The sequence below is a fragment of the Suillus plorans genome (assembly GCF_016647745.1).
Source record: "Suillus plorans strain S12 chromosome Unknown HD556scaffold_56, whole genome shotgun sequence".
Classification (NCBI taxonomy): Eukaryota; Fungi; Basidiomycota; class Agaricomycetes; order Boletales; family Suillaceae; genus Suillus; species Suillus plorans.
In genome coordinates this window covers 55578-82822 of record NW_024537440.1, presented here as the reverse complement: position 1 = coordinate 82822, position 27245 = coordinate 55578, and the positions used below count along the sequence as shown (strand labels likewise).

General features: G+C 49.2%; 9 protein-coding genes across 9 annotated transcripts; 5 read left to right on the top strand and 4 right to left on the bottom strand.

The window, feature by feature from the left end:
* Positions 1 to 2143: 2143 nt before the first annotated feature.
* HD556DRAFT_1395756 (pyridoxal phosphate-dependent transferase) lies at positions 2144 to 3788 on the bottom strand (the record flags this gene model as incomplete). The annotated part of the gene is made up of 11 exons (XM_041303686.1): positions 2144 to 2286; positions 2340 to 2580; positions 2631 to 2683; positions 2737 to 2883; positions 2939 to 3000; positions 3089 to 3225; positions 3284 to 3363; positions 3418 to 3487; positions 3548 to 3633; positions 3693 to 3723; positions 3754 to 3788. 11 exons carry the CDS (start codon positions 3786 to 3788, stop codon positions 2182 to 2184), a joined length of 1047 nt encoding a protein of 348 aa, XP_041156738.1. The 3' UTR covers positions 2144 to 2181.
* Positions 3789 to 4121: 333 nt separating this feature from the next.
* On the bottom strand, positions 4122 to 4693 carry HD556DRAFT_1243429 (HIT-like protein; the record flags this gene model as incomplete). Its single annotated transcript, XM_041298373.1, has 4 exons — positions 4122 to 4280; positions 4338 to 4453; positions 4504 to 4562; positions 4617 to 4693. Coding segments are annotated over 4 exons (411 nt in total), but the record flags the coding sequence as incomplete, so codon positions are not given.
* A 1046-nt stretch (positions 4694 to 5739) lies between these two features.
* On the top strand, positions 5740 to 7108 carry HD556DRAFT_1492388 (uncharacterized protein; the record flags this gene model as incomplete). The annotated part of the gene is made up of 7 exons (XM_041308818.1): positions 5740 to 6085; positions 6136 to 6202; positions 6255 to 6343; positions 6392 to 6473; positions 6510 to 6553; positions 6615 to 6907; positions 6962 to 7108. Coding segments are annotated over 7 exons (1068 nt in total), but the record flags the coding sequence as incomplete, so codon positions are not given.
* Positions 7109 to 8127: 1019 nt separating this feature from the next.
* HD556DRAFT_1311104 (SPOC like C-terminal domain-containing protein) lies at positions 8128 to 9483 on the top strand (the record flags this gene model as incomplete). The annotated part of the gene is made up of 11 exons (XM_041300498.1): positions 8128 to 8232; positions 8277 to 8302; positions 8350 to 8470; positions 8520 to 8648; positions 8704 to 8812; positions 8919 to 8935; positions 8993 to 9076; positions 9129 to 9224; positions 9275 to 9343; positions 9365 to 9401; positions 9440 to 9483. The coding sequence occupies 11 exons, from the start codon at positions 8128 to 8130 to the stop codon at positions 9481 to 9483; spliced, it is 837 nt and encodes a 278-aa protein (XP_041156735.1).
* Positions 9484 to 11964: 2481 nt separating this feature from the next.
* On the bottom strand, positions 11965 to 12959 carry HD556DRAFT_1243321 (uncharacterized protein; the record flags this gene model as incomplete). Its single annotated transcript, XM_041298360.1, has 3 exons — positions 11965 to 12497; positions 12546 to 12642; positions 12693 to 12959. Coding segments are annotated over 3 exons (897 nt in total), but the record flags the coding sequence as incomplete, so codon positions are not given.
* A 973-nt stretch (positions 12960 to 13932) lies between these two features.
* Positions 13933 to 15272, top strand: HD556DRAFT_1529286 (uncharacterized protein; the record flags this gene model as incomplete). Its single annotated transcript, XM_041309406.1, has 5 exons — positions 13933 to 14107; positions 14160 to 14334; positions 14387 to 14537; positions 14591 to 14693; positions 14749 to 15272. The coding sequence occupies 5 exons, from the start codon at positions 13933 to 13935 to the stop codon at positions 14967 to 14969; spliced, it is 825 nt and encodes a 274-aa protein (XP_041156733.1). The 3' UTR covers positions 14970 to 15272.
* A 557-nt stretch (positions 15273 to 15829) lies between these two features.
* On the top strand, positions 15830 to 19600 carry HD556DRAFT_1311100 (uncharacterized protein; the record flags this gene model as incomplete). Its single annotated transcript, XM_041300497.1, has 14 exons — positions 15830 to 15918; positions 15967 to 16142; positions 16485 to 16497; positions 16837 to 16942; positions 17010 to 17141; positions 17202 to 17481; positions 17534 to 17592; positions 17646 to 17722; positions 17775 to 18338; positions 18445 to 18581; positions 18678 to 18801; positions 19052 to 19127; positions 19431 to 19533; positions 19575 to 19600. The coding sequence occupies 14 exons, from the start codon at positions 15830 to 15832 to the stop codon at positions 19598 to 19600; spliced, it is 1962 nt and encodes a 653-aa protein (XP_041156732.1).
* A 570-nt stretch (positions 19601 to 20170) lies between these two features.
* On the top strand, positions 20171 to 23740 carry HD556DRAFT_1243464 (P-loop containing nucleoside triphosphate hydrolase protein; the record flags this gene model as incomplete). Its single annotated transcript, XM_041298379.1, has 10 exons — positions 20171 to 20635; positions 20693 to 20827; positions 21008 to 21179; positions 21232 to 21769; positions 21835 to 22057; positions 22120 to 22375; positions 22571 to 22881; positions 23018 to 23242; positions 23296 to 23424; positions 23531 to 23740. The coding sequence occupies 10 exons, from the start codon at positions 20171 to 20173 to the stop codon at positions 23738 to 23740; spliced, it is 2664 nt and encodes an 887-aa protein (XP_041156731.1).
* Positions 23741 to 25582: 1842 nt separating this feature from the next.
* On the bottom strand, positions 25583 to 25924 carry HD556DRAFT_1243457 (uncharacterized protein; the record flags this gene model as incomplete). Its single annotated transcript, XM_041298378.1, has 1 exon — positions 25583 to 25924. A coding segment is annotated over one exon (342 nt), but the record flags the coding sequence as incomplete, so codon positions are not given.
* Positions 25925 to 27245: the final 1321 nt, after the last annotated feature.

Below are 27245 nucleotides of genomic sequence, written 5' to 3'. Positions count from 1 at the left end.
ATAAGATCAGGAAATAACCTGGGCCCCATCGGGCTATTATTGCCTATTGGTACCGATGTGGTTCGTGATTCAGAAGTTCGGGCCCTACTCAGCACATTCCTTTAATTTTCTTAATCAATATGCCTTGGACGGGCCACTACGAACGGCGAGGATGTTGATGTAACTCTCACAAGCACGCACTCGTTCAAATCGTAAATTCTGGTCGTTTGTAGAGGACGTTGGCATCAAGCCGACGGTTGCAGCAAGAAGGTGTGTCGAGCTCACATCTAGATTTTTGGACAAACGGTAACGAATCTAATAACTAGTACTGTGCTGTGTTGCAGCACAATTTTTTGTCTGCCACGACATCCTAGGCCTGAGGACTCTCGCTGTTAAAGTAGTATCAAAAAGCATCTGGTGATTATTCATGCTTTGACTATCATAGCCGGCTCGTATCAATGCAGCTACTATCGGACAAAGTAAAATATAGAGTTCGACGACGAATTTAAGGTGCTGTAAGTCATTGTTACATCTAGGAAGCACCTCCAGCTAACTGCAATTCCGTAGAGGTTTGTGTACTTCGACAATCCACTTGTTTGAAACGTGCAATCTAACAGAGGCACGGATTGTCAGCGAAGCTAATTCACTGATCGGGGTAGAACTAAGATTTGCTTTATCTGCTGTTGAGCCCATTATGCAGGAATACATGACACCCTGTTCATCTTTACCTCGCTGTGGCTGCAGCGTGGCATACCCACTTATCGTGTTCCTCATCTCACCAACGTTCCGTTAACTTTATATCCTTCGCCAGTTCGTGCTCAAAGAAGCAACACTCGCGAAATCCCTACGTCATTCTGTGCTTCACTGATCGGACTCAGCATCTACAGCCCCCAGGCCGCGCTTGGCCCTGAGAGTACTTTCCCATGTGTTCGAAGTGCATTTGCTTCCGTTTTGTCTTTGACCGAACATAGCAATGCATTTTTCAAGTACCCGGTGTATCTATCATACCGTTGAGATCATGATATGTCAAAGGAAAGGAGATTTGATGCCCGGCTACGTGCCCGGTAAAATTGAGTGGGCGAAGGTAGGCGATTGTGAAAATGATCGTTGCAACTTCTCATCATTCGTACGCCACTAGCTCGATTTCTATTTCCATGCTTCAATCAAACACATTGGGATTGGGTCCAGAAAAACTAGAACAGTGCTAACTATTCTAGATTTGGTGATGCGCGCCCAATGGACAAGAGGAACGGAATTTCTGCGACCAATTCCAAGCCATCATCGAATGCAAAGATGAACAGAAGTAGCTCAAAGTCAAGTAGCCTTGAGCAGCAAGATTATTTGTACTCTGTGCGTTTACCATCTAGACCGTCTAGTAGGTCCGAAAAATTGATGTGTTGTCTAAGACCACATACTCATGAATACGTGTCATTTGTAGACCCAATCAACCTTGCGTATAGAACTTATGCATATGATAAAGACGAGAGTTCGGGTATGCATGACGATAGATAATGAAGTAAATGGCTATAAAATGCGTGAAAAATATATAACGAGGACGATGGAACCTTATCTTCGTGCCTGAGGTTCTTCATCGAGCTCCAACTTCCCCATCACTTCTGCAGACCCGCCACTCGAAGCCACGTCATTGGCACCTATGCTGCGTAACGAGCCAAGTCTCGGTCTTGACGTTTCTCGCCAGATCCCCGTGGGCCGCGAACCTCTGTTCCCTCCTTCACCATGTCCACTCACGCTCAAAATAGGGCTTGCGCCTGCCTCTTCTCCACCTATACTGCCTCTTCTCCGGCTACCACCAAGCCCCTCCAAGCCCGCAAGGAACGTCTCATTCATGTGGCGTAAACGTTCGTCGACTTTTTCTTCTCGTGTCAACATCGGACCCGCGGAACCTATGGAGTCGGATTTGGTGTGTGATGGGGTAGCAGGTCGGCCCTGTGTAGACGCGGGAGAAGGTTGACGTTGAGCATCAAGTGGCTTCCGCGCACCAATATCTTTGACAAAGATGGATATCTCATCGTCATCAGTGGGTACACCAAGGAAGGAGGCACTCTGCACAGGAGCGTCATCAGTACTATGCTCCATCTACAAATAGCAAATGATGAAAAATGAAACAACGTGCGATGTAATGCAATATCAGTGAGGTCGATGTGGATGATTTTCAGTAACAAATACTCCTCGCAGAAAACTTTACTGACCTTTGATGCTAGCATGTAATCTGCCAGCGACAACGACGCCTTTCTTCAACAGACGAGGAACAATATCGCTCACTGTGAAACCGTCGGGGAGGTAAAGCTGTGTACGGTATCAACGTCTCGGTCGCAAAGAAATCAAAATACTGTACGCACTGCAGACATGCCATTCGCCTGGACATCCTCACTGAGAGGCACGCCCTTGAATCCGATTTCCTCTGCTGCCTTCTTGACGCGTCTGCTGACCTCCTGGTGGAGCTTGAATCGTTGCTCGAGCGAAACAGAGCCCTGCATGATCTGGGTGAGGGACGCGTGAAACGCATAGATGAGGTTGACGGGTGGCGTGGCGAAGTAGGCGGCAGAGTTGTTCTCGTAGGCTTTCGTTACGGGTAGCCATCTATTTGAGAATAAATCTATGTTAGGATAGAAAGCATGGACTGAACGCACTTCTTCCAGCTGCCGTAGTAGGTTGTGACTGGCGTTGAACGGTTCTCGAATACCTTGAGAAGTTTGTATCAGTAGCTGCACGTCACGGCATCGGGGAAAGGCAAACCTGGACGGCTTTCTGAGAAGCAACGAGGATGCTGAGACCCGGTGGCGTGCCCAAACCTTTCTGGCTGGCTGTCAATACGACGTCAATGCCCCAGGCACCCATTTGGATTTCTTCGCTCGCCACAGAGCAGACAGCATCAACAACGACCTAGTATCAATCTATAATGAGTACACGTGAGCTGAGAAGTCTTTTGGGGAATTACAAGTGTGTCTGGAGAAACTCTCTTCACGACGTTTGGAATAGCTTTGATGTCGGACAAAACGGCTACGTAAGATAGATCGGTCCGATATCAGGAACCTATATAATATCAGGAACCTATATAATATCAGGCACCCTGAAAAATATCACTAACCTGACGAGGTGTCGACGTGAGTTACTGTAACGATCTTGTACTTCTTCGCTTGAAGTGCGTTCTCAATATCAGCCTCCTTAACAGCACCACCAATCTCAGCCTTGATCTGGTCGACATTGGCACCATAGGTCTGCAAACTGGAGAGCCATGAAGAATGAGCAAACGCTACGACACTTGCCCCATCATTGCCCCTACCAGTCTGCAAAACTATCGGCAAAACAACCACTATGCAGAACGAGCGCATTTTCGCCCGGTTCTACGAGATTTGCAGAGACCTAGCGCCATAAACAAACACATTTTGCACCCTGAAATTAACATCAGACTCATACCTGATCCTGTCCCAATGTGCCTGACCCAGCGATCAGGAACGGCTGCGCGTCCTCTGAGTAAAGAAGTTGTCTGACAAACACGTGAGTTTATTGTTCGGCCGCTAAGTCGCCGTGAACCGCGTGCCCTTGCCTAGTCATGCGAATGCAGTCACCAAAGACTCTTGCAAAGTCGGGTGACATATGCGACATCGACGGATGTGCATTGGCAAAGAGGACCTATAAACATTTTTACGAGCGTTACAATTCATGCAGAAACGACGCAAGGGTATACGCACCTCATCCGTGAACTCAATCGGTCCTGGGATGCTGAGAACGCAAGGCACTCAGATGAGATACATTCCACGCAGGCAAAAGCACAATACGGTAGACATACACCAGAAGTCTGTAAATGACGGACGTAGTCTGTCAGTCTCAGACAACTTTTATACGACCTGAGCCATGACTCACTTGTGTGGACCCTATCACCATTCATGTACAGTATCTTATTGATGGTATGGGCATGCCTGTGAAAGCGACAGACGTTTGATTCGTTGACTGTTCGCGTGCTACTGGAGGTCCAGGTTCGCATACAAGTGCACTGGCCTCTTTGATCCATCATTACTTCTGCACATCTCCATCCCATCAAACACTGGCTACGATACATGTTTCAAACCCCAGGTTCTAAGCCGAAACGCCCGGGAATCCATGGCTCCTACCGATTTGCTTCATCTTATCAGCGTCCTGAGTGTATTCTTCATCGATCGTAGGTACGAAGACCAGCTCTGGGGTGTCAGGATGAGTCCCTGATTAGGTTGGTTCGCTGGCTTCGTCACGGCGTGGAAATGCACATGGTCGACACTTTGCCCGGCAGTCCTGCCGTTGTTCTGATTATCGTGTTGATATAGCACGCAGACGGAGAGAGCAGGAGGGGAGAGATGTACCTGGATGACATTGTATGAATCCTCGCCATTCATCGCTGCTATCTTCTTCATTATGGGACCGACATCTGCGAGGAACTCGTCTGGGAGTCCGGGATCCGTTAATGTACGAGAGTGGTCTGACACAACTGTTTAACGCAGATCTGGCTAGATCGAACGAGGTACGCACATTTGGGTATGATGAGCGTGTGCCCATGAGAAACAGGAGGCTTCGCGAGAAAGGCGAGACTTTTAAGTGTGGTCATTGGTGATTGAACGTTGAACGGTGATGGGGTGGCGTACCTGTATTTTGTTTCGTATACTTTGAAACACGGTACTTCCCCGGTGAAGATCTTGTAGAATATGTAACTGAAGATATTTTAAGTGATAACGACACAGATGTTAGGTTTGGAGCGTACTTGGGGTCGAGCTTTGTGCCGTGCGGAGGCATGCCGGCGTGTACGTTCATAGCCTCGGTATCAGCGCTCGATGTTCCGCGGGGAGGATCCGTGGAATGGGAAACCGTAGTAGAGAGCTAATCATGATGGAGACGATGAGCTTCTAGATCGGTTGGTGCTGTAGAGTGATATGACAGGGCAGACCCCGGCAGAGAGCAATTAGAACAAGGAAGGTTGTAAAAGAGAGGTACCGCTCGTCGGAGTACTGATCGATCGATCCACGGTGTTTATTCGGTGATCGGTCGGACGGGCCGCTAGCCTGGTAATGAGTCTACTTCGCAACTCGCGAGCGAAGCTGCAGTCAAGCCATCAGGCAGCTCACAGATGTTCTCCATTGGGAGCCAAAGAAGAGGGCAAAAAAAGGTGTCAGGAGCAGCCTAGCACGTCACGATGGAGGTGGGAACAAGTTTTATTTTCAGTTGTACAGACGGAGAAGCCACACGGCGAGAAACCGCGACGAGTTCGACGACGTTCAAGTTTGGTTCGACGACACACGCTGCGCGTGACGCCAAGACCACCCAAACACGCCCAATTCGTCCTTGCCGCCGGCACGGAATCTCGGCACCTCCCTTTTCTGGACCGCAGGGTCTTTCTCACAGCCATCGTGCCCCGGGGCACGCGCTTAGTAAGCGTTCCCTGCCATACCCCCGTGCCCCACGTCAACAAAGCCTGCACGAAGCATTCTTTGATCTCAGCTGACGGCACCACCATCTTTGCAAAACTATTATATATAGTAATAAAGACCTACATTCTCACATCTAGATGAACTGAGACTGAGTCTTTCCCGCACCTTTATCCACCACTAGCCGACAGTTTCCTTGCGCTCGTTTCTCACTGAGCACCCTTCATTGGTCATGGAAGTTCGGAACGCACAGCAGTAAACCTCCCACAATACCCGCACCAATGTGAGCAAAATCCACTTCATGTTTGTAAGCCTATGTAGAGTTCAGAGTCGATGGTATCTTTCCAGATATAGACATGCTGCCCCGTCTGGACCTTGGCCATGGATGAACTTTGAGTCGGACATTGTTTCGGAAACCGAACTTGTTCCCTCAACCAAAGAAGCAGTGGAGCAATGGAAGTGGAGGGGATATCCTCAAAACTTGTTCGGGAACTGGGTTGCCGATCGAGTTGCACGGTGTAAGATGGTCGAGAATTGTTCCAGGGACCCTCGAGAAAAATGCAGGATCTATTATGTCGATGCACTTGAATCTGGAAAATTCAAGTCGGCTAGGGACATCGATCCAGCTATTGAGGTTGATGAAAGCGCTATAAGTCAGCTCTGGGATCAGTTGCAGATAGAGGTGAAGCATGGTCGTACTTTGTTGAGGGCCAAGTTAACCTGTCTTCCCTACAGCCAACAGGTCTTCGTCTCCGGGTGTTGCTCGTCGACAACATGAAACATCCCGTACTCCAGATGCTGGGAACAAGGTACTAGAGATTCATTTCTTTATATATGCGTTCTGGGTTGAACATCAATTAGGTACAACATTGAACCGTGCTTTTTCACATCCTCCTTAAACTGGATCCCTTCTCGATACCAAGAAGAAGTTGTCAAGAAAAAAGGAGATCGTAAGTGCTCTCCATGGTTCACCCGATGGCGCTTTTAAGGTATCGCAGGCATTACGGTAACACTGCTCTTTGGCACGGCGCCATGGGACAAGCCCGCCATGTCCTCGCAAAGCAAGCACATCTCCTGTGCGTCTGCTAAGCTCTCCAGGAAAACATAGCTTAATAGCTGTCCAGGCGGTGAAAAAGCTATAGACACGCAGGAGTCGCTTCGTCTTCGCTCTGGTAGAGCCTCCCCCTCATTTTTGGTGCTGTATCTTCATGTTTGTTTCAGTTTGCTCGCCGGCGGAAAGGTACCTTCTTGAAGACCTGCTCGCTCTACACATCATAAGATCATCCGACCCCAGTGGTAGTACTATCATATCTTACCACCCAAGTGCTCAGTGGAATATGACAACCGCAGAGCGATTGAAAAATTTAGTCCAGAAAGTGGGAGAGAGCGCGTATCGGCAGAAGATATTCGAACGGTCTAAGGATCCATCATTAGTCCTCTTGGCTATCCTTTGGTATGCGCTTTACGCCTGGGACGAATCCTTGGACCACCTGTACACTCACATGAACTGGCTGGTACGCTTCTTTGTCGCTCATGTCCTTCAGTCATTCAGTTATGTCATCATTCAGGAAATAAACGGACTATCGACAAATGATAACAACCTCACAACTGAGTTGCACACTGTCCAGGCTCGACTCCTCCACTATGCTTCACTTCTCGAGGATTTCCGCAAATCTGTGACTTCCGTCAGGAGCATGCCGAATCCCATTCTGGAGTCCTCCAAATTCGGTGGTGGCATGGGAGTAACCCACGGCAATAAGAAAACATACCCTCGAGTTGCGGATGTTGTTGGTTTCTGTACCGTCCAACAAGGTCCTACCGTAGCAGAAAAGATCATGCTTACACAGCGCGACAATGGTAATCGTGCAGAGTAAGTCCTTTGAACGTTCTACACCTGCACACGTTCTAATCAGTCTTCAGTCGCAAAAATGCTCGATGAAATACACTATTGACCGGATGGGACTGGACGCATTTAAAGCAGAGGTTGAGAAAGCTGCACTTCTGTGAGACCTTCACTGCATCTGCAGATACTGAAAGCTGCATCTGCAGATATTAAAAGCTGCGTCTGCAGATATCTTCAAAAGCTGCGTCTGCAGCTACCGAAAGCTGCGCCTGCAGATATCTTCTAAAGCTGCGTCTGCAGATACTGAAAGCTGCATCTGCAGATATCTTCTAAAGCTGCGTCTGCAGATACTGAAAGCTGCATCTGCAGATATCTTCCAAAGCTGCATCTGCAGATATTCAAAGCTGCGTCTGCAGATACTGAAAGCTGCATCTGCAGATATCTTTTAAAGCTGCGTCTGCAGATACTGAAAGCTGCATCTGCAGATATCTTTTAAAGCTGCGTCTGCAGATACTGAAAGCTGCATCTGCAGATATCTTTTAAAGCTGCGTCTGCAGCTACCGAAAGCTGCATCTGCAGATATCTTTTAAAGCTGCGTCTGCAGATACTGAAAGCTGCATCTGCAGATATCTTTTAAAGCTGCGTCTGCAGATACTGAAAGCTGCATCTGCAGATATCTTCCAAAGCTGCGCCTGCAGATATCTTCCAAAGCTGCGTCTGCAGCTACCGAAAGCTGCGCCTGACCTACAAGCACTTTGTTAACCTAGGCGATCGTATGGAAGTAGCTAACAGCCGTACGGTGTACGTTGACGAGGTAATGTGTTAATTTGGTATCGTGTGCTGGCGCTAATCTCATGACGGGATCAGCAAGCGGAAGTGGACAAAATCGAGATGGTCTATGGGATGGCCCTTGGTGCCGCACCTGTCGATGGTGCCGGTGGCAATGAAGGCGAAGGGTTTGGTACCGTTTGTCGAGCTATTCCATTGGGGAAAAGCGTATGCGTCCTCGGTTTTCTTGCTTTAGTGCTAACCTCGCGTAGCCCTTTTATACCGCAGATGAGATCAGGTCTTTCTGCACGTCGGACATTGAACCAAATTTGTTATGAATATCAGCCTGGAGGTCGCTGCTCACGTAAAACCAATAGGCTTCAAGCCACTTGGCTTCAAGGATCGTACAGAACTAGCTTTCGAGGACAACGTCAAACGCTCTGTGTTTATCTATCCCGACAGACTAGTGCGTTTGCTTCCTGTTTAGCTCGTCCCAAAATGACTAGGTGATACAGAAATACTTAAGAGGCAAGCACACATTCGCCGCTCTCCTGAAGAAAATGATTGAGAAGAAGAAGATCGGTCTTGTCCTGGCACTCACAAGACATCACGCTGCTCCGGTTTTCTGCGCAATGCTTCCACAAGTAAGCTCTGTATTTTATTAATCACTATGCACCAACTGTGCTTCTGCCTGACTAGATAGAAAGCGGCGAAGAAGGGGGATGGAACGAACCTGCAGGGTTTCATCTGATCCCTTTGCCATTTGCTGATGATGTTAGAGGAGCACCGCTGGATCAAGCATTCCGAGGTATGCCAAGATGTATCAGATTCTGACCTCAGGTAAACTGCCGCATGTAGCACCGGATGAGTTAAAGGATGGCGCACGGGTTTGGATTGACAGGCTATGCGTCAAGGATGGAGCATAACCCCGGTCAGTTAGAGCTTCTTCCGAGCTATTCGCCATAATGAACTTGACCTGTGCTTGCAGCTACAAGCAAGTGCCTTCCGTGAAGAGTTTGATTCAGAAGCCTTCAAGGATCTTACACGTCCAAAATATAACATGATTCACAAGGTGCGTGGATTATATTCACAAGTAGGCATTCCCCAAACTAATTTTGCACCAGTGTGGTGGGAATCTTATGGAGGAGTGGAAAAGGGCTCTTTTGACCGGTGAATCCGTGAACGTCGTGCCCGTGACCACAGGATCCAAAAGAAAGGCCGTACGCCCACCTGTTAGCGTAACGAGACTGCCTGCTGATCAGTTGACGAGGCAGAAATCCGCAGTAAACACGAGGTTGGTGCCCTGGCTAAGGTGGGTACTTTGAATGGTGATCCGATGGTGTGCCTGATCTCCGAACAGCTCCCTGAAGTCCTGCCTGCTGCTGTGCTCTCTTCAAGTATGCCCCCCGCCTTGTTGTTTTTGGTTTATTTCCAGCTATCTGCGCTGGGACAAAGAAGGTGTTGACACCCTCGGCATAATACCTATTAACACTGGCGGTCATTTCTTTAGCTTTCCGCTGAAACGATCAATAAGCTACATCAGACATCAATATATCATTCAAAGCGTCGCTAGTACGAGAGAATCACCTTCAACAACTGGGCTGTGAGAGCATCTGTCGACATCTGCGCTGCGATCGGCAACAAAACCTGGGCCAACGACGCATGAGACAGGGTGCGGATAAGAGAGATGATGAGATGCACAAGGGGCTTTCCGTTCATCGACGGCGTCAGCATGCTTAGCACCGCCATTTGCATTTGTAACAAAGAGATGGTGGCAAAAACAAAAGAGAGAGTGGGCTTCGTGGTGGTCAGATAAAGTGATTGTCGAGCTACGCGGGGAGTTGAATGTGCAATCGATGCAAGAAGTGGGTCATTTAATGCATGAGATTGAGTGATTTGCACAACTCACTCTGGCACTTTGTCGAGCATATCACGCCCACGTGCTTAGGACAAGCTTTCTTCCATTCCAAGGCTGCTCAATGAAGGCCGGGGGATGTTGCGTAGTCTTGCTTAGGCAAAGCGTCCTTCCGTTAGTTGCTTACACAGAAGGAAGGGAATAGCAGGGTTCATACATAGTGAGTGGCGGTGACTCAGATTTCAAAGGCCCTGTTCAACAATTCAGTCAGATTGTTTTCCGGCTGGCTCAATCAAGAAAACCAGCTGACAGGGACATGTCACTGCAGGATTTCAGTAGAAAAGAGCACGGAAACTCCGTGAACCCTGTGTAGATTCAATCGCTTACAAGTCATCAGCCATAATGCTACTCCCATTCGTCCTTCATGGGCTTCTAAATCATGCCCAAGAGCATTTAAGCGTCTGGAAAACCATTGCGTGAGTGCTTTGCTACTAACAAGTAACAAGAGATTCAAACAATTACTTCCCAGACCATCGCATAAGGGCTCTGGAAGAGGTGAGTGGAGCGTTCTCATTTCGATGTTGGAGGAGAGTAACTTCGATGTGAGCGTCGCTACCCATGAGACTCATCTCTGTTAGGCTGCTCTTGATTATAGGGTCCACAAACTTGGAATGCGACAGATTGGGAGCGATCGGCTCGAAACCGCTAGCCCTGCGCAAGGATGTCATAAGGTTACTACTTACGTCTTCAAGCTTCATGAAGTCACACAGGTCTGGTCTTACGCCTCAAACAGCCCAAGATCACGGCTGAGATGCTGGGATTTGCGCAGTAAGCGTTCTGTTGGATGTTCTGTTAATTTGTTGTTATTGCAGGCCTCAACCCTTCGCATCATCGAAGCGGCAAGGGTACTGACCCTGAGGGGCAGCAAAGCGCTCTGGGCTTGCGATAATTTGTCAATCTTACGTCTTTCATCATGACGACATAACGTTTACATTCCTGCAGGGCAGCTCATTTCATCCTTGTCCCTGCAGCAAACTGGTTTCACTGACGCGGTCGATATGATTCGAGAAGCCACCATCCGTGCTATCGCCCTACCTTCTCCTAAAGTATGTTGACTTGAAAGTCTAAATGATGTCACTAATAAAACTTTGTAGAGCTATCCGACTGCATCCCATCTGTATCCTCTAACTGTGACTCATATAAGTTACTCGTATGGATATGGGTGTTTGAAAATAGGAGGACTTGGTCTTCCCTTCCACATGAACTCACGCAAGACAAGACCGATGCACCCTGCCTGTGCCTTGTTGACGATTGTGCCCTGCTCGCCGTCTGCTTGGATGATTTCAGCCCCAGGTTGCGATGGCGTTGGCACGCTCGTTCAAACCAGCGCAAAGAGAGAAGACCTTGTTGCCCTTTGCGGTACCTATGGCCTGCGGGAGGGTGCGCAGGTTGTCATGTGTACTGACCGGTGGTATGACAAAGCGAATCAGCGCTCACTACGCTTGTTGGTAATTGATCTAATTCACTATTTGATTTAACCTACAAATAATTGTGCTCGTGGATGGTGCGGCCAGCATCAAACTGACCTGAAGGCTACGCAGTTTTGAAGCCCATGCGAACCCACTTTGTTCTACGCATCCCTTTCTCCACACGCTAAATCCTATAGGCCTCCCAAGCAAGTTGATAGCCAATAGCGAATCGCTAAAATGTCCTTCAAAATTTCTCACATCATGCCTTAGCCTCTAAACTCACGCAGACCCTGACTTCCCAAATTCGAGCTGGCATTTGGTATGCTGAGATATGACTGAGTGACCTTATGTATCGGAATGGCTATCAGCCGTTCGAGTTGAAGGGCTTCGGACAAATTTTATACCGAGTTCATGGTTTCAATTGAATTAGGACCGATGTATTTATGTGCCGGAGTGTAATTTACGACGAAGGCCTTCCTTTTATTTGTCCTTGATGATCAGATTTGAAATTTGTAGTCAGTTGTCCTTGACCGACTACTTTGCTGCACATATTTCTCAAAACATAATTACTCCTGTATTCCACTTCCTTCACAACATCTACATCTTTATATATTGCGTCAGCCGTAAGGTAAGCTGTTACAGGCTATATAGATGAGGCCATAGCTTCAAAGCCTCTTTCCATCGACTGCGTCTTTCCTCTGCTCGATCCTCCTTCTCCTTCTGGGATACTGCTGGGTCGTTACTAATATCAGCATCAGAGCGAAAGCCGTTATATACCCAAGAGAACAGCCCAGCAGCTGCATAGGAGGTGAATGAATATCTGATCTCCCCCTCCTGGACGCCTGCATTGGAGTGAGTGACAACTGCAGAAGGTATGAGGGCTGTAGATCCAGCAGGAAACTCGATCACTAGGCCAAGCTCCCAAAGAACAATGTGTCCCCCTTTGACATGATCGAAGTGGCCTAGGGCTGTGACAAAGCACCAGCCCCAGGCAAGGTTGGCAGCATCCTTGTGGGGGTAGGTGGCAGTGCCTGGACCCAAATTGAAAGTACAGGCAGGCATTTTACTACTTTTCCACGGCCTTTTTTGCTCCGGGTATTCTGCATAGAGCATGTCTAAGTAGTGCTCATAGATTCCATGAATCTTAGGAGAAAATAATTTGAAAGAGGCTGGGAGGCCGTTAGAATTTATCAGAGTGGTAGAGCCAACCTGCCTACCCCACTGAAAGCCTGCTATTCTACCCATCCCCTCGTTTTCCAGAATTGATTTCACAGCTGGTTGATATATTTTTGGTATGGCAAGGCTTTGGGGACTCTGATACATCCTGGAGTTCAATAGAATCCAAAGCTGAGCATCAGACTCACCTGCTGCCCTCCGCCGTAGGAAATCCCAGTTGTAGCAGCGTGGTAGAGGCCTCTTCGAGGAAGCCTCCCTTTAGGAAGCCATGTGAGAACGCTTCGGATGGGAGGTAGTAGGTTTTGAAGTCGATCGAATAGGGACGTTACTTCCTCTATAGCCTCGCTGTAGGCCTTTTTCCCCTTAGCAGATGAGTCAGGGGTGGATTTTGGCTGCCCAGCAAGCATTGCTATGATATGGCCTTCGTTGTCAATTACTGGCGTCGGAGTCCTGTTGGAAATTGAACCGCTCCCTACAGATTACCGCAGGGGTGGGCTTACAGGCCATCCCATTGAACAAGCTTAAAGCCCATTCCAAGGAGCTCATCCAGCTCATACACCCTCCGCTCTCCCAGCTCTACCCTTGAGCCCTTCCAACCGCCCTCTGCACCTCCCAAATCCTGTCGGTTGAGGGATCCATACACTCGATCACCATCAGCCACAACCTGCTTTCTAAGGGCAAGGACGTTTGATTTGTATGGGGCGTGCGCGCGCCTTTGCCTCGCCTTATACCTCCGCTCTGCACGGGCAGCACGGCGGCGGTCGGCCTTCCCATCTGGCTGGCTGGTGCAGGATCCCCCTTGCTCCGATAGCTGCTCTGCAGCAGAGCCGGATGTCATGTGGGTGGCTACAACCCTCCCGTCCGTTGGTTTGCTGATGCTGCAGCCAGGGGGATCGACATCCTCCTGTAAAATGGTGCCGTCGTCGCTTTCCAGAATTGGCTGCTCGTCCAATAGGGCATCCATGAGCAGAAAGCTGTGGCCAGTTGCTGGTTTAATGGGGGACCCAGTGGCCAGTGGCCAGTAGGGCGAGAATTCCCGCCCCGAACGCGTTTGACGCACTGGGGCTAAATCAGTACATGAGCTTAGGGCTGTGGGGTCAAAGGCAACGGGCAGGTATGTAGTAGCTAATGCGAAAGCCGTAGGCTTGTAGTTGCACCCCTCGGGAGGAGCCGCTTGTGCATCTGCGCCTTTGGCCAGGCCAGGGTCGGCCCGTGCTACTTGGGGCTTCAGCAAGCTGCTGCCAGTCCCGGTGGGGATGTATATGGATGGGAGCAGGGACATGAATTGCTCACCGCTATTGTTCCAGCCCGCCACTCGTAGCATGCGGGGTGTAAGCAGGTGGGGGAGGTTGTTGAGGATTTCAAGTTAGGTTGAATCGCAGTTGAAGCGTTCGAAGCCGGTTTACCATTTGCAATTCTTATAACGTAATGTCCAGAACGGGATCACCTGACGCCACGTTTGTCGACTTCGGAGATGGTTCAGAATTCGAAGATGGGATAACACTTGATGACTACGGATACGGATCTGACAGCGATCTTGAAGATGAAGAAGAGGTCAAAGCTAATCCTACGCCTCCCAGCGATGTGACTACCGTCCTTAAAGGTAAGTGATTCAAGACAATATTAGCAACGTAAATTTTCATACCTTGTGCAAGGAAACATTAGTGAATCAGACGACGACTTACTGGTTGTGGCAGATACTATGTGCGAAAGCGATGCCTTGGCTGGCCCACCACAAGCAGAAGCGCTTATCGCTCCTACTCCAATTCAATATAAACCACAAGTTTTCAACTACCGGAAGATACTCGTGCGAGACGCGGCATTCAGGACGTAAGTTACATGTCATCGCAGTTGTGGCGAGCCTTTAATTTCGTATATATAGATTGAAGGCGCTCTTGCCGTATCTGTATACGGACGATATCTCCTTCTCCCCACTCAAGTCGCAGGAACCGCCCAAGGCTGATGCGGAGACCCCAAACTCTAGCACCTCGTGGCCTTGCTCACCGAAGTCGATGTATCGCTTAGCCTCCAAGGTTCGAGTAAATTTGCCTGGTGCTCTCCATATATCCTAATGCACAATTGTCAGGTTCGACTCGACGGCCTTCGCGACAAAGCTTTCTGTGCAATACGAAGTAGTTTGGATGCGGGAAGTGCTCTCCAAGAACTTTCTTCATCATTTACATCCAAGTCAGCCTTTTCTTAATCATGGCATAGCACAGTGCTAACCAGCTTCGCGTGTCAGGCATCCCGCAATCCTGCAAATGAATGTAGAAGCTCTACTCCAGCATATCGCGTCCGTTCCTGTCATCCAGAATATCCCTTCACTGCTCAAGAGGATCACCGACTCACAATTGCCCCATGGAGCGGATATCATCATTAATTTGTACCAGAAATTTCTGCTGCAGTACCGTCCTCGGGCGCTTGCACTTGCGAATGCACCGATTGGGAGCACATCGCCTCCTTAGAGGACTGATAGCGTCTTGAATGCACCGATTGGGAGCACGCCGCCTCCTCAGAGGACTAATGGTGCCTTGAAAGCCAATAGAGATTTTAGAAAAAAATATTATTGATTGCATTGTATGTATTGTGTCTATGAACATCGCTGTCGATCTTGCTGTCGCAATAGATTGATTTATGGAGAATAATGATTGTACGTACATCCAGCCAGTTAAACACAAGAAGGATCGCCTTCCTGAAAGATCGTTACCATCGATGGACTCATTGTCTGAGTGAGCCTGCTCGATCGCATCCGATTGTATACCGGTGACCAGCTCGCATTGACCTGGTTGACGCAAGTTAGAAAACATCAACACTTCAAAACAGACCCTACTATTTGTATCATACCTTTTCCCCCTTATCTCGCACACCGCACAAGACAGTTCATAGTGACACGGAGTCTGTGATTTGTCTGCATAGACCTTACGCGGACCGGCCAAATCCCGCATTTTCTGGAATATGCTTTCCGGAGAACTGAGATATCGGTGATGTGTGACCTGTTACTGTTTGAGAAAGGCACGAGCAATTTGGTTCTAAGTCGTTGATACACAGACAAACGTCTTTCTTGTCTTCACGCCCATACGCTGCCGGTCGTCGTTTCAGTTCATCGGGCGTCCTCACTCGTCATGTCCCCCCAACACCAAAAATCCATTATGGGAACCCTGCCTCTAGTAATCCTCGCTTGTCCGACGTGTCCTCCCAGCGCCAAAAATCCACCACGGCAACCCCGCTTCTAGCAGTCCTCACAGTCCTCACTCGCTATGTCCTCCCAACACCAAAAATACATTATGAATCACTCGACGTGTCCTCCCAACGCCAAAAACCCACCATGGCAACTCTGCCTCTAGTAATCCTCGGCCACCACGTCCTCCCAACGCCAACAGTCCACTATGGAGATTTGGCAACGTTAGCGCCGGTGTATGTGCTCTACAAACTCACGTTTTACTCACCCACTGCCTTTCGCAGCACTCCACCAGGCCCAGCTGAACTAGGGGATATCGCACTGACCTTCGTTGGATGCCGTGGCTTCCACGAAGCGACGTTTCCTGGTTATCCTCAACTTCGCGGTGGTCTTCGTCACATACCTAGAATTGTTGCTGGGTCATTCGTCACACAGCATGCATGTCGTCGCGAACGTTCACGTAAGTAGCGTTAATTTTCATATTTCATATGGCAAATAACTTTGGTAGATATATTACCAAGGCACATACTCACAAAAAGCGGTAACAAATGCTGCGCAACGACGTAACATCAGCAAGACTTGCTCGTCAAATTGTCAATGGGTATGGGAGTGAGCCATTGCGACGGTATTGAGTTGTTGGAGGTATGTGATGGCTGTGGGAAAATGTTTGTGAGGAGCGTGTTGAACAAGCGCATTCTCGAATGTCGTTAAGTGGGCCAGGAGCGAGAGAAGGCCTATTTCGTTTGTTCTTTCGTTCTTATATATCCTCGATATAATACCTCCAAACGTATATTTGCGACAGTGGTAGAGGTCTTGTGAGTTGACGAAATCAGTTTTTGCTCGTACCTTGTTTTTGCCACGGCTTGGCAACCGAATGGTGGCGGAGTGGTAACAGCACTCGGTGATGCCCTTGTTTGAAGAGACAAATCTATATGATGGTGAGAGTCAAACCGATGCCGTAGTAGGCGTGACAGTGCATCTGGCATTATGTTATGATGTTTGCAACTCGAGCGCCTCGACTGCCATTCAACCTCAACAGCTCCCACCACCACCTGCCTGCACCCCACGCGTTAGGAGCGACAGGCTGCAGCAATAGCGGTGAGCAATTCATGCCCTTCGTTCCTATTCCTATACGCCTCCACCGGGACTCGCAGCAGCTTGCTGAAGCTCCAAGTAGCACGGGCCGACCCTGGCCTGGCCAAAGGTGCAGATGCACAAGCAGCTCCTCCTGAGAGGGCCAACTACAAGCCTACGGCTTTAGTAGTAGCCACTACATACCAGCCTGCCGTTCTTGACCCCATGGATCCAAGCTCATATACCCATTTAGCCCCAGTGCGTCAAACACGTTCGAGGAGCTCTCGCCCTACTACCCCCTACACGGCTCCGGCGGCAAACGCCGGCTTGGATACTCCGGTTTCAAGCTAAGAACCCGGTTGACGCCGCCGCTTTTGCTTATAAGGTGAGAACGTCACAGCAGGCATACAAGGCTATGCCCTCTGAATCTCTTACTTTGTTACAGCAAGGCTCAATGAATGGGCAAGGCTTTTTCTGCGAGCACAGCCCCGCATGGCATTCCCAGCCGAACATTAGCATACTCCCTGGACAACTCGAACGTGCCAGCGGCAAAGGGCCCTCCCAAAGTACTAGAAGATTCAAGCGACGCTCCACATCCCCAGCAAGTTTATTGATAAGTAGCCAATCTGGCACCTCAGTGGAATCAGTTTCAAGCCTGGAGCCGAAACCTCGCCCCCTGCTAAAGCCAAAGGTGCTGAAGCCACCGGCCTTGGAGCCAAAGGATGGTGAGCGGTATCTGATTGAAACATCATGGGGGTTCTTTGCTAAGCTCTACAGATCTTCGTCAGCGTATTATTGCCGCCGTTCGGAAGGGCGGCGAGGGGCCCGAACACGAGGTACGAGAAGCCATCACCATCCCTTATCTTTCTCTGGCTGATTGCCGTACCAGGTATTTTCCAACGTTTCAGAGCAAGATCATCATTACATCCTGAATGCAATTGAATCCGACGATAATCTTATTCGCAAGTAAGCCCTCCCTCCACCTGCCACGTCTAAGCTGATCCAGCACCTTCTCCAGACTATCATACACCCCGCGCCTTCAAAAACTCTCCGTCAACCTGCCGACTCCAGTCCACGAATCCATTCTAGCGCCTCTGCGCACTACAATGGGAAACGTCGTGGCATCTTTGCCACTTCCACCAGCACTCCATACCGCCATCCGCGTGCACATGAACACGATGGTCGAAAAAGGGGAAGATGATGAGGACGATGGAGACAAAGATAACCTCGGCATCCCCGATATGCTAATTCAACGTGAGACGAGAGAGGAGTTCCACCCGTTATGGCCTTTCGAAGTATCTTTCTCCCAATCTTCAGAGTCGGCAGAATCGAAGATTCAACTTTTTGCGGACAAGAACCCCCACATCGAGGGGGCCACCCATTTCCACATCGCCGAGGCAGAAAAACGCACCTTACCGAGCGATGAATGGGCGATCGAGCAGGAGTTAGACAGGAGGAAGGTTGGGGGCATCAAAGGGATCAGTGGGAGTGCAGGTGGTACCGGGATCTTGTTTTGCTCGCACACTTGGCTGCAGCCCCTCAAGATAACCGTTACGACTTGGCTCCGCCCCCCTAATGGACGGTTGAGGACAACCAACCATCGTTCGCAATATTACGCCACCGCGGCACGTAGTATATGTTTTTGATACCAGCGACTAGTTCTAACTCATTTAATGCAATGCTAACAGGCACTCTTCCCGCAGCAAGATGATGCTGGACTTCGACGTGTCCAGCGTCTATTCAAGCGCACCCTGGAAAGAGTTCGTGACTCAACGGTCCGGCACCTGGAGGGTGAGCATCCTCCAAGTAGTGTCGACCCCCTCAAGTAGGTACCACCAATCCGTGAATGACCTCAGCAATTCACGCAGTTTTTTAAGCGGCTTAATCCAAAGCCTCAGAGGACACACCCTTCCGGCCACAGTAATTGCTTGGGGCGCTTGCGTTGACGGCTTGGAGACGGCCGCCAAGCAAACGGGATTCAGGAGATATCGCAGGTGGCACAGGAACTTCCTAAAGCGCACCATCGACGAGGTCGATGATGCCGAGTATGTCCCGTCTGGAAGCTCCAACAAGCGAGGGAGGTGCCGCTAATACTGGTTACATTGCGTTTGATCACGATTCGCTCAAGTTTCAGTGACAATGTTTGTTTTCATCACGATATGTACTAGTACCATCACATGTTTTCATACTGAGCGCATTTTTTTTCCCATTGTACAACATACCGTTTCGTTCTTAGTTTGTCAGGCTTACTACGTGGTGTGAATTGTTCTGTTCCAAATTGTGTGACTTTGGTAGAATGGTTGATTCATCATCGAAGGCGTTACTACTGGTACTAGCAGTACCGAGTTCAACTTTCAGCACGCTGTGGGTAGTAAATCCAATGAAATTCATTAGGTAAAATCAGTTGATAATGTAATGAAATTCACAGTACAAGGTGCTGAAATCGAGGTGCTGAAAGTTCCGATTTTTACTCTGAAATTTCAGTGATATTGCGCTGAATTTTTACTCTGAAATAATGTGGTGAAATTCTGCTCAAGAATGACAAAAATAAATGGTGCTGACTACGGTGACATGATGTCACTAGTGACAGGACATGCTGAGATGCGTTGGAACTGACGTGCCGACTCATGTGGTTCTTGAATGTAGATACTTGGCTTATCACCAACATTGATAGCGATTGCAAGACCTCCAGGCATTCCAGGCATTCCAGGCTAAGAAGGATGGTGGAGCGCAGATTCCAGAAAGCGCCTTAGAAAAACTTCCGTTGGATTACACAAGTACGTATAAGTAGTACAAACATTTGTATATAACATCCCAGGTACTATGCATCATGATTGGTGGTAGCGAGGAGCAAAGTATTAAATTTTCGCTAAGTTACCTCTTGCAAGATTTCAACCATCTAGACCTGGCTAGAGCATTCCAGACCTAGCCTAGAGCGTTCTAGAGCACTCTGGACCACCTTTCGAACGTAATTCTACTGGCGGCAAATGATAAAATGTTAGTTTCCCCGCTGTTAGTAAAAGATCGCGACGTGATCCGGCATGAACTCGGGCATGATGTTCCCCCGGCCAAGGCCTAGTGATGCATAGCTCAAGCAGGAGCAGCAGATATACCTGCAGCTTTAAAAACCGTTTCTCCATCAGCTCGATACATGAGCACAAGCAAGTTGTTGAATGATGTGATGGTATGCGGTGAGCAGTCACTGAGTAGGCCCGGATCTGCAAAACACGCTTAGTACTAACTCACACGCTTTACGGACACTTACGAACACTTACTACGACTCTACTATTACCGATGGAATTCCGTGCTCCATGTCACTTTAGGCTTTGTCTCTAGAATGGTATTTATTGGCATTCCTGCACTCCCTCCATACCAACCAAAACCACCCTTTCGCTTTGTTTCACCTCTCGAAAGATGCCCACCATAACCACGGCCGGGGCCCTTCTAGCTCTCGGGGCGCTTTCTCCGAATGAAGGAGACCCTACGGATGATGACTTGGTGCCTACCTCTGGGGAGCACGGGGAGATCAAGGTCCTCCACCCTCCTTGGTGTTGGCCTAAGTGGCAAGAACGCACTGGTCTTACTTCAGTTCCCTTTCCAGCAGTAGCAGTAACCGCGGAGACCTCGAGCCCCTGGAGGACTTCTGAGGCAGCTGAGGCAGTCTCAACTTTTATTTCTAACTTCTGGGCTCTCTCGGAGGCAGAGCAAGTCAATTATATCAGATGCCTACCTGACAATGACGCCAAGGGGCGTGACTTGTGGCTGAGCTTCTTCAATGCCCAGTGGAGCCACTGGAAAGTCATTAGCACCTTGGACGCCATTTTGGTAGAGCGTGCTCTGGATCCGTATTCAATCATGAGACGTATGAGGATCTCGAATGTGAGATTTCATTTACTCCAGCCTATGCCTCTGCCACACCTCACGCTCTTCCATCAGCTTCCAGAACTTGCTACTTCTCAAATAACCTTGGCCTACCCTAGCATCGGAGAAGCACTTTTTGGCGTGGACGCCTTCACGGAGGATCACATCGCTCTTAAGGAGCCCGTTCGACGCTTCATCGACAACCTTATGGTACACCGTTGGTCCAGTCACAGGAAGTCCATTCAACGAGAAAGGGGGAAACTTGAACCATGCCGTGCCCGAGTTCAACAGGCCTGGAAAGGTGCCCTTTCTACATTCTCCTTTCTCTTATACTTTCTAACGTCTACTGTGTTTGGCCTAGTGCTCATGGACCTTGTGGAGGGAGGAGAGCGTCCTGATACAGAGCTCATTAGAACCTGGCTGAAGGGCGTAGAGGGACTCGCTAAGATTCTCACTCGCTATGGGGACAAGGAGTCCCTCAAGAACCTAGCAGAGCAGCGGGAAACCCTTAGCGACATACTTCAAGTTTTAGGTATAGATCACAAGGGCCAAAACCAGATGCGTAAGTCGACCCGATGCCAAGCCCCCTTCCGCTTTCTAATATTTTTTTATAGGTTTACCCAAGCCACTGAGGGACGCCATTCGTTTCCTAGCATCGGAGAAAGATATCACACTGCTGGCAGCCTCAATTCAGGAACAGCTTAAGCTCTGCGATCCTGACGCTGAGGCCTCTGATTCTGTACCTGAACTCAACCTTGACGGCGAGGATAGTTGTGACTTTGAGTGGTCGGAAGGGGTGGAGGCATTCAAGGATGTGTCGGAGGACCACCTTTGGACCCTCCTGGGGATTCCAGACCAGTGTTTGCCATTTTTCAACGCTCTTCAAGATCCCTATGGAAACCACGATCCATGGACCGAGGAGGGAGAGGACTGGTTCAAAAGCTCTGGAAGGGGAGAGCGCCTAGCTCTCCGCTGGCATCAACTGGTTGGGGTGACCAGGATGGTCCAGAACGCTTTTTCTGGAAAGCCTATCTTACTCATGGACGAAGTGGGATTAGGAAAAACTATCCAAGTCACGGCTTTAATTGCCATACTGGCATTTTATCGCGAGTATTATACAGCTAATGGGTGCTTTCCAGGAAAAATAGGCAAGTCCATCTCCTTACCCTTTGAGGCCCAAAGCTAACCTACTTCAAAATAGCTGGAAAGCAATGGAGGGGCGACGCCCTCAACATTCCAGATCTTCCCATCATTTTGGTCATGCCAACAACTTTAATCCATCAGTTTACTTCGGAGTTGCACCGATACCTTCGGCGAGGAAGCTTTGATATTCTGCCTTACAAAGGCATGTGGAGTAAGGATCGAGCTTTGTGGTGGAAGAACATTTGGACCATGCCCAAGCTGCCTGAAGGACGACGGATCCTTATCATCCCTCCTAAAGTAAACGTTGATTTTGATTTCTACTCAGCTGGCCTCTGATAAAGTTTTTCTTGGTACCCTAGGCGTTGGAGTCTGACTTTGAACACGTCTTGGAGGCAAGCAACTTCACCCCCACCCAAAGTCCTCGACAGAGGGCTAGTTACCCCACTGAAGCCTCTACTACGGTGTACGGTCGGCGCTTCTTGCTGGTGGGGATAGACGAGGCCCAAAGCCTCAGAAACATCAAAAGAAGTTATTGGGCCTTATTTTCCCTTCGTGAGAGATCCGAATCCATTGTTGCCATGACGGCCACCCCGATCACTAATCGACCGATGGTAAGTGAAGCGCCTTATTCTCAATGTCCTGCTCTAATTTTAATCTCAATGCTCACCCCTCCATTTCTGTAGGACGTTTGGAATCTGGGAAGATGCCTCGGTATGGAAGCCTTTGGCAGCCCGTATGATGGTGAGGCAGAAAAAATGGATCGTGACCTCCGCAAGTCTGCAGCCAAAGATCGGCAGCGCTTCAAACAAGGGGACAGGGACAGGACCATCGTCACGGCAAACCTCAAGGGCGATGCCCAAGTTCAAGTTCCTAGTCTTTACCGAAACCAGATGCTGAAGTGGATCAGCATCATTCGTCAGCGATTTTCAGGTGTTGTGATTCATCGCTCCGTCTGGTCAGTTGACAACCTCGGCGTCCGAATTTCCGGCTTGGCTGCATTCCAGGAGCATTCCCTCTTGGTAAGGCTATATAAGCACGAGGTGACGAACCTCGAGCTAATCGCCGAAGAACTAGTTGGGAAGGGAGGCCTCTCTACAGCGGCAAAGTTTGCCGGTGGTTCGGTACCCCTGTCTATCTTTCTTATGCGAGCCTCTGCTGATATAAAGTCTTAAGAATTTTTACATCCGAGTGCGTAAGGCTTTGCTACATCCTAGCTGCAACCCAGGACGTCTGTGGGCAGATCCCTCTACTTTGGAGGAGTGGAATGAGGACCCCTCTCGAAAACTAGATACCCTGGTAGAGGTTATCCGATGGCATCTCGCACTGGATGCCCGAGCTCCGCTAAGGGTTGTGGAGGACAACCTTGTACCTTCGGCTATTTCAGCCAATTCAGCCAATGAGAACAGCCTAGCAGGTGGAGCGCCTTGTGACAAAGTCCTGGTGTATTGCGCCTTTCCATCTAGTTACACCCAGGTCATGAAGGTACTTCTATTTTCCCCCTATACCTCATTCAATGCTGATCTACTTAAACTCAGGTTCTACAACTTCATGAGATCCAGGCGTTGCAGATCCACGGCAAAATAACCATCCCGGCTAGGACGGAAATCATCACTAAATTCAAAAACAGCGGACGGGATGGGCCTCGGGTATTGATCGTCTCCAATGTAGGGTTAACTGGCCTAAATTTACCCTGTGCCAACATATTAATAATCATTGTGAGCCTCTTCTTGACCTCCCCTGCCTTCACCCTCTCATTTTTATTCCGGGTAGGACTGCCTCTGGTCAGCCACCGATGAAGGCCAGCTGATTGGGCGGATCTATCGCCCCCCCCAGCAGAAGACCGTCCATGTTTACCGACTTGTTGCCGCAGACACCCAAGATGTTTTTTTAAATAGCCTCTCCTTCGACAAGGCCGCCGTGTTGAATGCCTTTACTGGCGCAACGCCCAGCTTAAGTAAGCTTTACGTTTGGCTGGTGTAAAAATTGACAAGAAACGCTATGTAGGGGCTATTTTCCAGCATGATGAAGGTGTAGATGACAGGGTCTCTGAGACGGAGGAGCTCCCTCCTAAGGAGTCCAAGGCTGCAGCCAAGACCAAAGCCAAGCCTAAGGGTAAGACCAAGAAGACGGCCTCCCGCAAGGGAGTAGACAAAGGCCGGAATGAGGCCGTTGGGAAGTTGGCCCTTGCCTCAGCGGTTGAGGAGCTGTCAGCAGAGAAGTTTGTGGTCCCTTCCAGTTTTACCCCCCTAGGCCCAAGGGTTGCCTCTGATGCCGGGGAGGATAGCACAGGCAAGGGATTAGAGGCAGGCGCTCAGGTTGGTGTTTTATTCTAGAATGAAATGAGCCAAAACTCATAGGATGTGGACCAAGGCGTCAAAAAAGCAGTCGCACAAAAGCCTCCCCCCCACCCTGGGAGAGAAGTCGCCCATCTCCCTCTGCCATTCTGCAGACGCCCTAGGCATAGAAGCTGGAGCTCAGGTGATGACCCATTCCTCTGCTCTGCCTTTGATAAAGCTTATAAAAGAATGCTGGCAGGGGCCTGCCGCCTCCTCAACCTCTGTACCCCCCTCCTGCAGGGTAACGGAGGAGGAGAGAGAGGTGCCCGACTTAGTAGGCGAGGGGCCTCAGCCACTTCCACATTCGCACACTTCGCCTCCCAAGCGAGTGGCAGATTCTAGCCCAGACGTCAGGGTGCCAAAGGTACCCAAGTTGCAACAGGAGAACGACGTTGCTGCATTTCTGGCCAGGATGAGGGACCAGGGAGTGGGCTTTGGCGACATTATCAGCCTCCTGGCAGCTCAATCTGGCAAGCGCCTCTCCTTTACTTTACACCTACCTTTGCTGACCCTACGACAGATCCACCCTCCCAGGGTCCAGCCCCAACCCTGTCTTCTTTTGTTCCAGGGTGGAGCGGGGCTGCACTGGCGGCCCCTGCTCCCTTGAACTCTAAGCAAAGTTAGATGGGAGCCTGTTTGGGGTAAGCTAGTGAATGCACAGCTAGTAGTTTTATACAATCAAAGTTCGTTTATTCTGAGTGGTGATGCTAGCGGGTACAACAGCTGCTTGCCAGGCCTTTTTACCACTGCAGGTCATGGCAGCACTCACCTGAAGATCACGCACTTGCCGACCCATATTTGTAAATTTGTATTGTGAGCTCGGTTGTAGACTGACTAGTGGTGGGCCATATCAGAACGTCTTCCAGATTTACTTTGAAATATTTGCCTGCAAGTAAAAACATGTGTTTCCAAACCTCCAAAAGTGGCGGTATAGCAGCGCCAACGGGCAGTCGACCTCCAGTAGTATGTGAGGAACACCGGTATGCAGACGCTTTGAAGAAAGCATTGAGTCATTGCGAAGCCACTCAGATCTGAGATCCATTGATGTTCGGCTTGGACAATAATGCACAAGGCCGCACGCGGCAGAGCCCGCTACAGTCGCTTTTCAAGCTGTAAAGTGGAATCAATCGCAACTGCTACTAGTACAGATACAAATATCAAACAGGTCAACCCAGACGAGTAGCGAGAATAGTAAAAAGGTACAAGTATCATACAGATCAACCTAGAACGAGCTGTGAGATGGAGGTGAGTGCTACAAATATCGATAGGGTGAAATCGAGCCGCGAGATGAAAGCGAGTGCTACAAATACAAGTTTATGTTTATGCTCGTCGTTTTGCAATATACGGTCCTTGATTTCATTAGGATTCAGACCTCCTTCTAACCATACCATCATGTGGCAATGCAGCCTTGAGCTTCGACACATCCGTAATATGCACTGACGACTCCCAATACTCCCTCATGTACGTCCAGACCTTTTCCTTCGAATCATAGAGGACATTTAATGAAAGCTTTCATATAGGTATTGAAAAGCCTCGCTGTGACAGCAGGATTTCGCGCAATATGTATGGATTGATCATGGAAATTCGGTACTTGATCTGGTAGAAGGTGGCCAATATCTATTTCGGCACCAATGAGGAATTTAACAAGAAGGTACACATCTACTGAATTGATCATGATATGGAAACTCGGTAGGCCTCGGTCGCACATGAAACCGCGGTTTTTATTTGGCACATTCGCTCTCGCATGGGCAGGACCTGGCACATTTGAGGTTATCACTTGCACCTCCTTCATTAGGCGCAAAGCACCTCCCTCATCATCGTTGCTGGCAGAAAAAATGCCCCCTTGAGCCACACATTCTGTGGCACAATGCACAGCCTATGGTGATACAGCAGCAAGGTTGGCAGCTGCAGTGGGGAAGGTATCTCGCTTCACCTTCAAAGGGGTACGTATTAATATTTTCCGTCGCTGTAGGGCGTTGAATGCTATGAACAGAAACACGTAGCATTCCTGAAAGCAACGATCAGCCAAGTTGAACGGGTGCTTGAAGCGCCTCTTAGTCGTCGAAAGGTCTGCCGGGAATTGTACCATCCATCGACGGTGGGAACGCGAGGCAGCCCAAGGGTGGGCTCTGCAGCCACACCCCGACAATTGGCGACGGTTTGCGGCGCATTGCAGGTATGCAGAAAGACAGCGACATGGTCGATTCAGATTTCGCATCATCAACATGAATGGCAGCTGGGATGTCGGCAAAAAATCTGACTTCATAAGCAGACATAGGCAGTCGAAGGCTAAGAGGTCAAATCAATGGGTGCAGGCGAAACGAGTGTTCAGAAGGCTATTGCCCAGACAGATGCTTTCATCAGGCCAGGGTCGGCCCGTTCTACTCGAATCTGAATAGGTGACACCTGTTGTGCAGGGGTGATGAATGGCCCACTGCAAGCCCACTGAAACTCAACATTGGTTGGCACGTGACATGATTGGTAAGGCGGAGTTTGGGAGCCGCCGCTACATATGTGGGTACTATATCTATAAACTAGCGCTCAAACACGGACAATATGATGTTTTGCAAAATGAAACAAAGTTTCTCTTCATGCGGTGTAGTAGTAGTAATACAATAATGTGGCTGTGATTTGGTTGGTCGCTTGCCACGGGGTCAATGTTTGGTACACTTCAGCCACAATTAAGCTGGCCCTATAGCTTATCTATGTGTCTGATCTGAAAAGGTCTTGATCCCCTTCCGTGCTATGCTGACAAATATTGTCTGCTCGGTGTTTCCCTACTTGCGTCATCCTTTGTTATCTTAGTCAGCTTCTACTTGTACCATTGCCACATCCATCTGACTCCAATACCAGCTTAGGGTAGCATACGTTACTACTCCCACATGCAGCCTCCTGATGAGGATTTATGTGGCATTCAGGTCTCCCTGAGTGAATTTGTCTCTGTTGCTCAACATTTGTACACACTAGAAGACACGGAGGATTTTCTTCGTTTTGTACTTGCTGGACGCCTCAAACGTGATGATATGACGGCTCGTATATTCATAAATGCTAGACAAGGAGTGCTTGCCCCTCCTATATCTCAATATCAACTGCACAGAGACATCGACTCTCTTATAGGCGTCACACGCAATCTACCATTCAGATTGCCC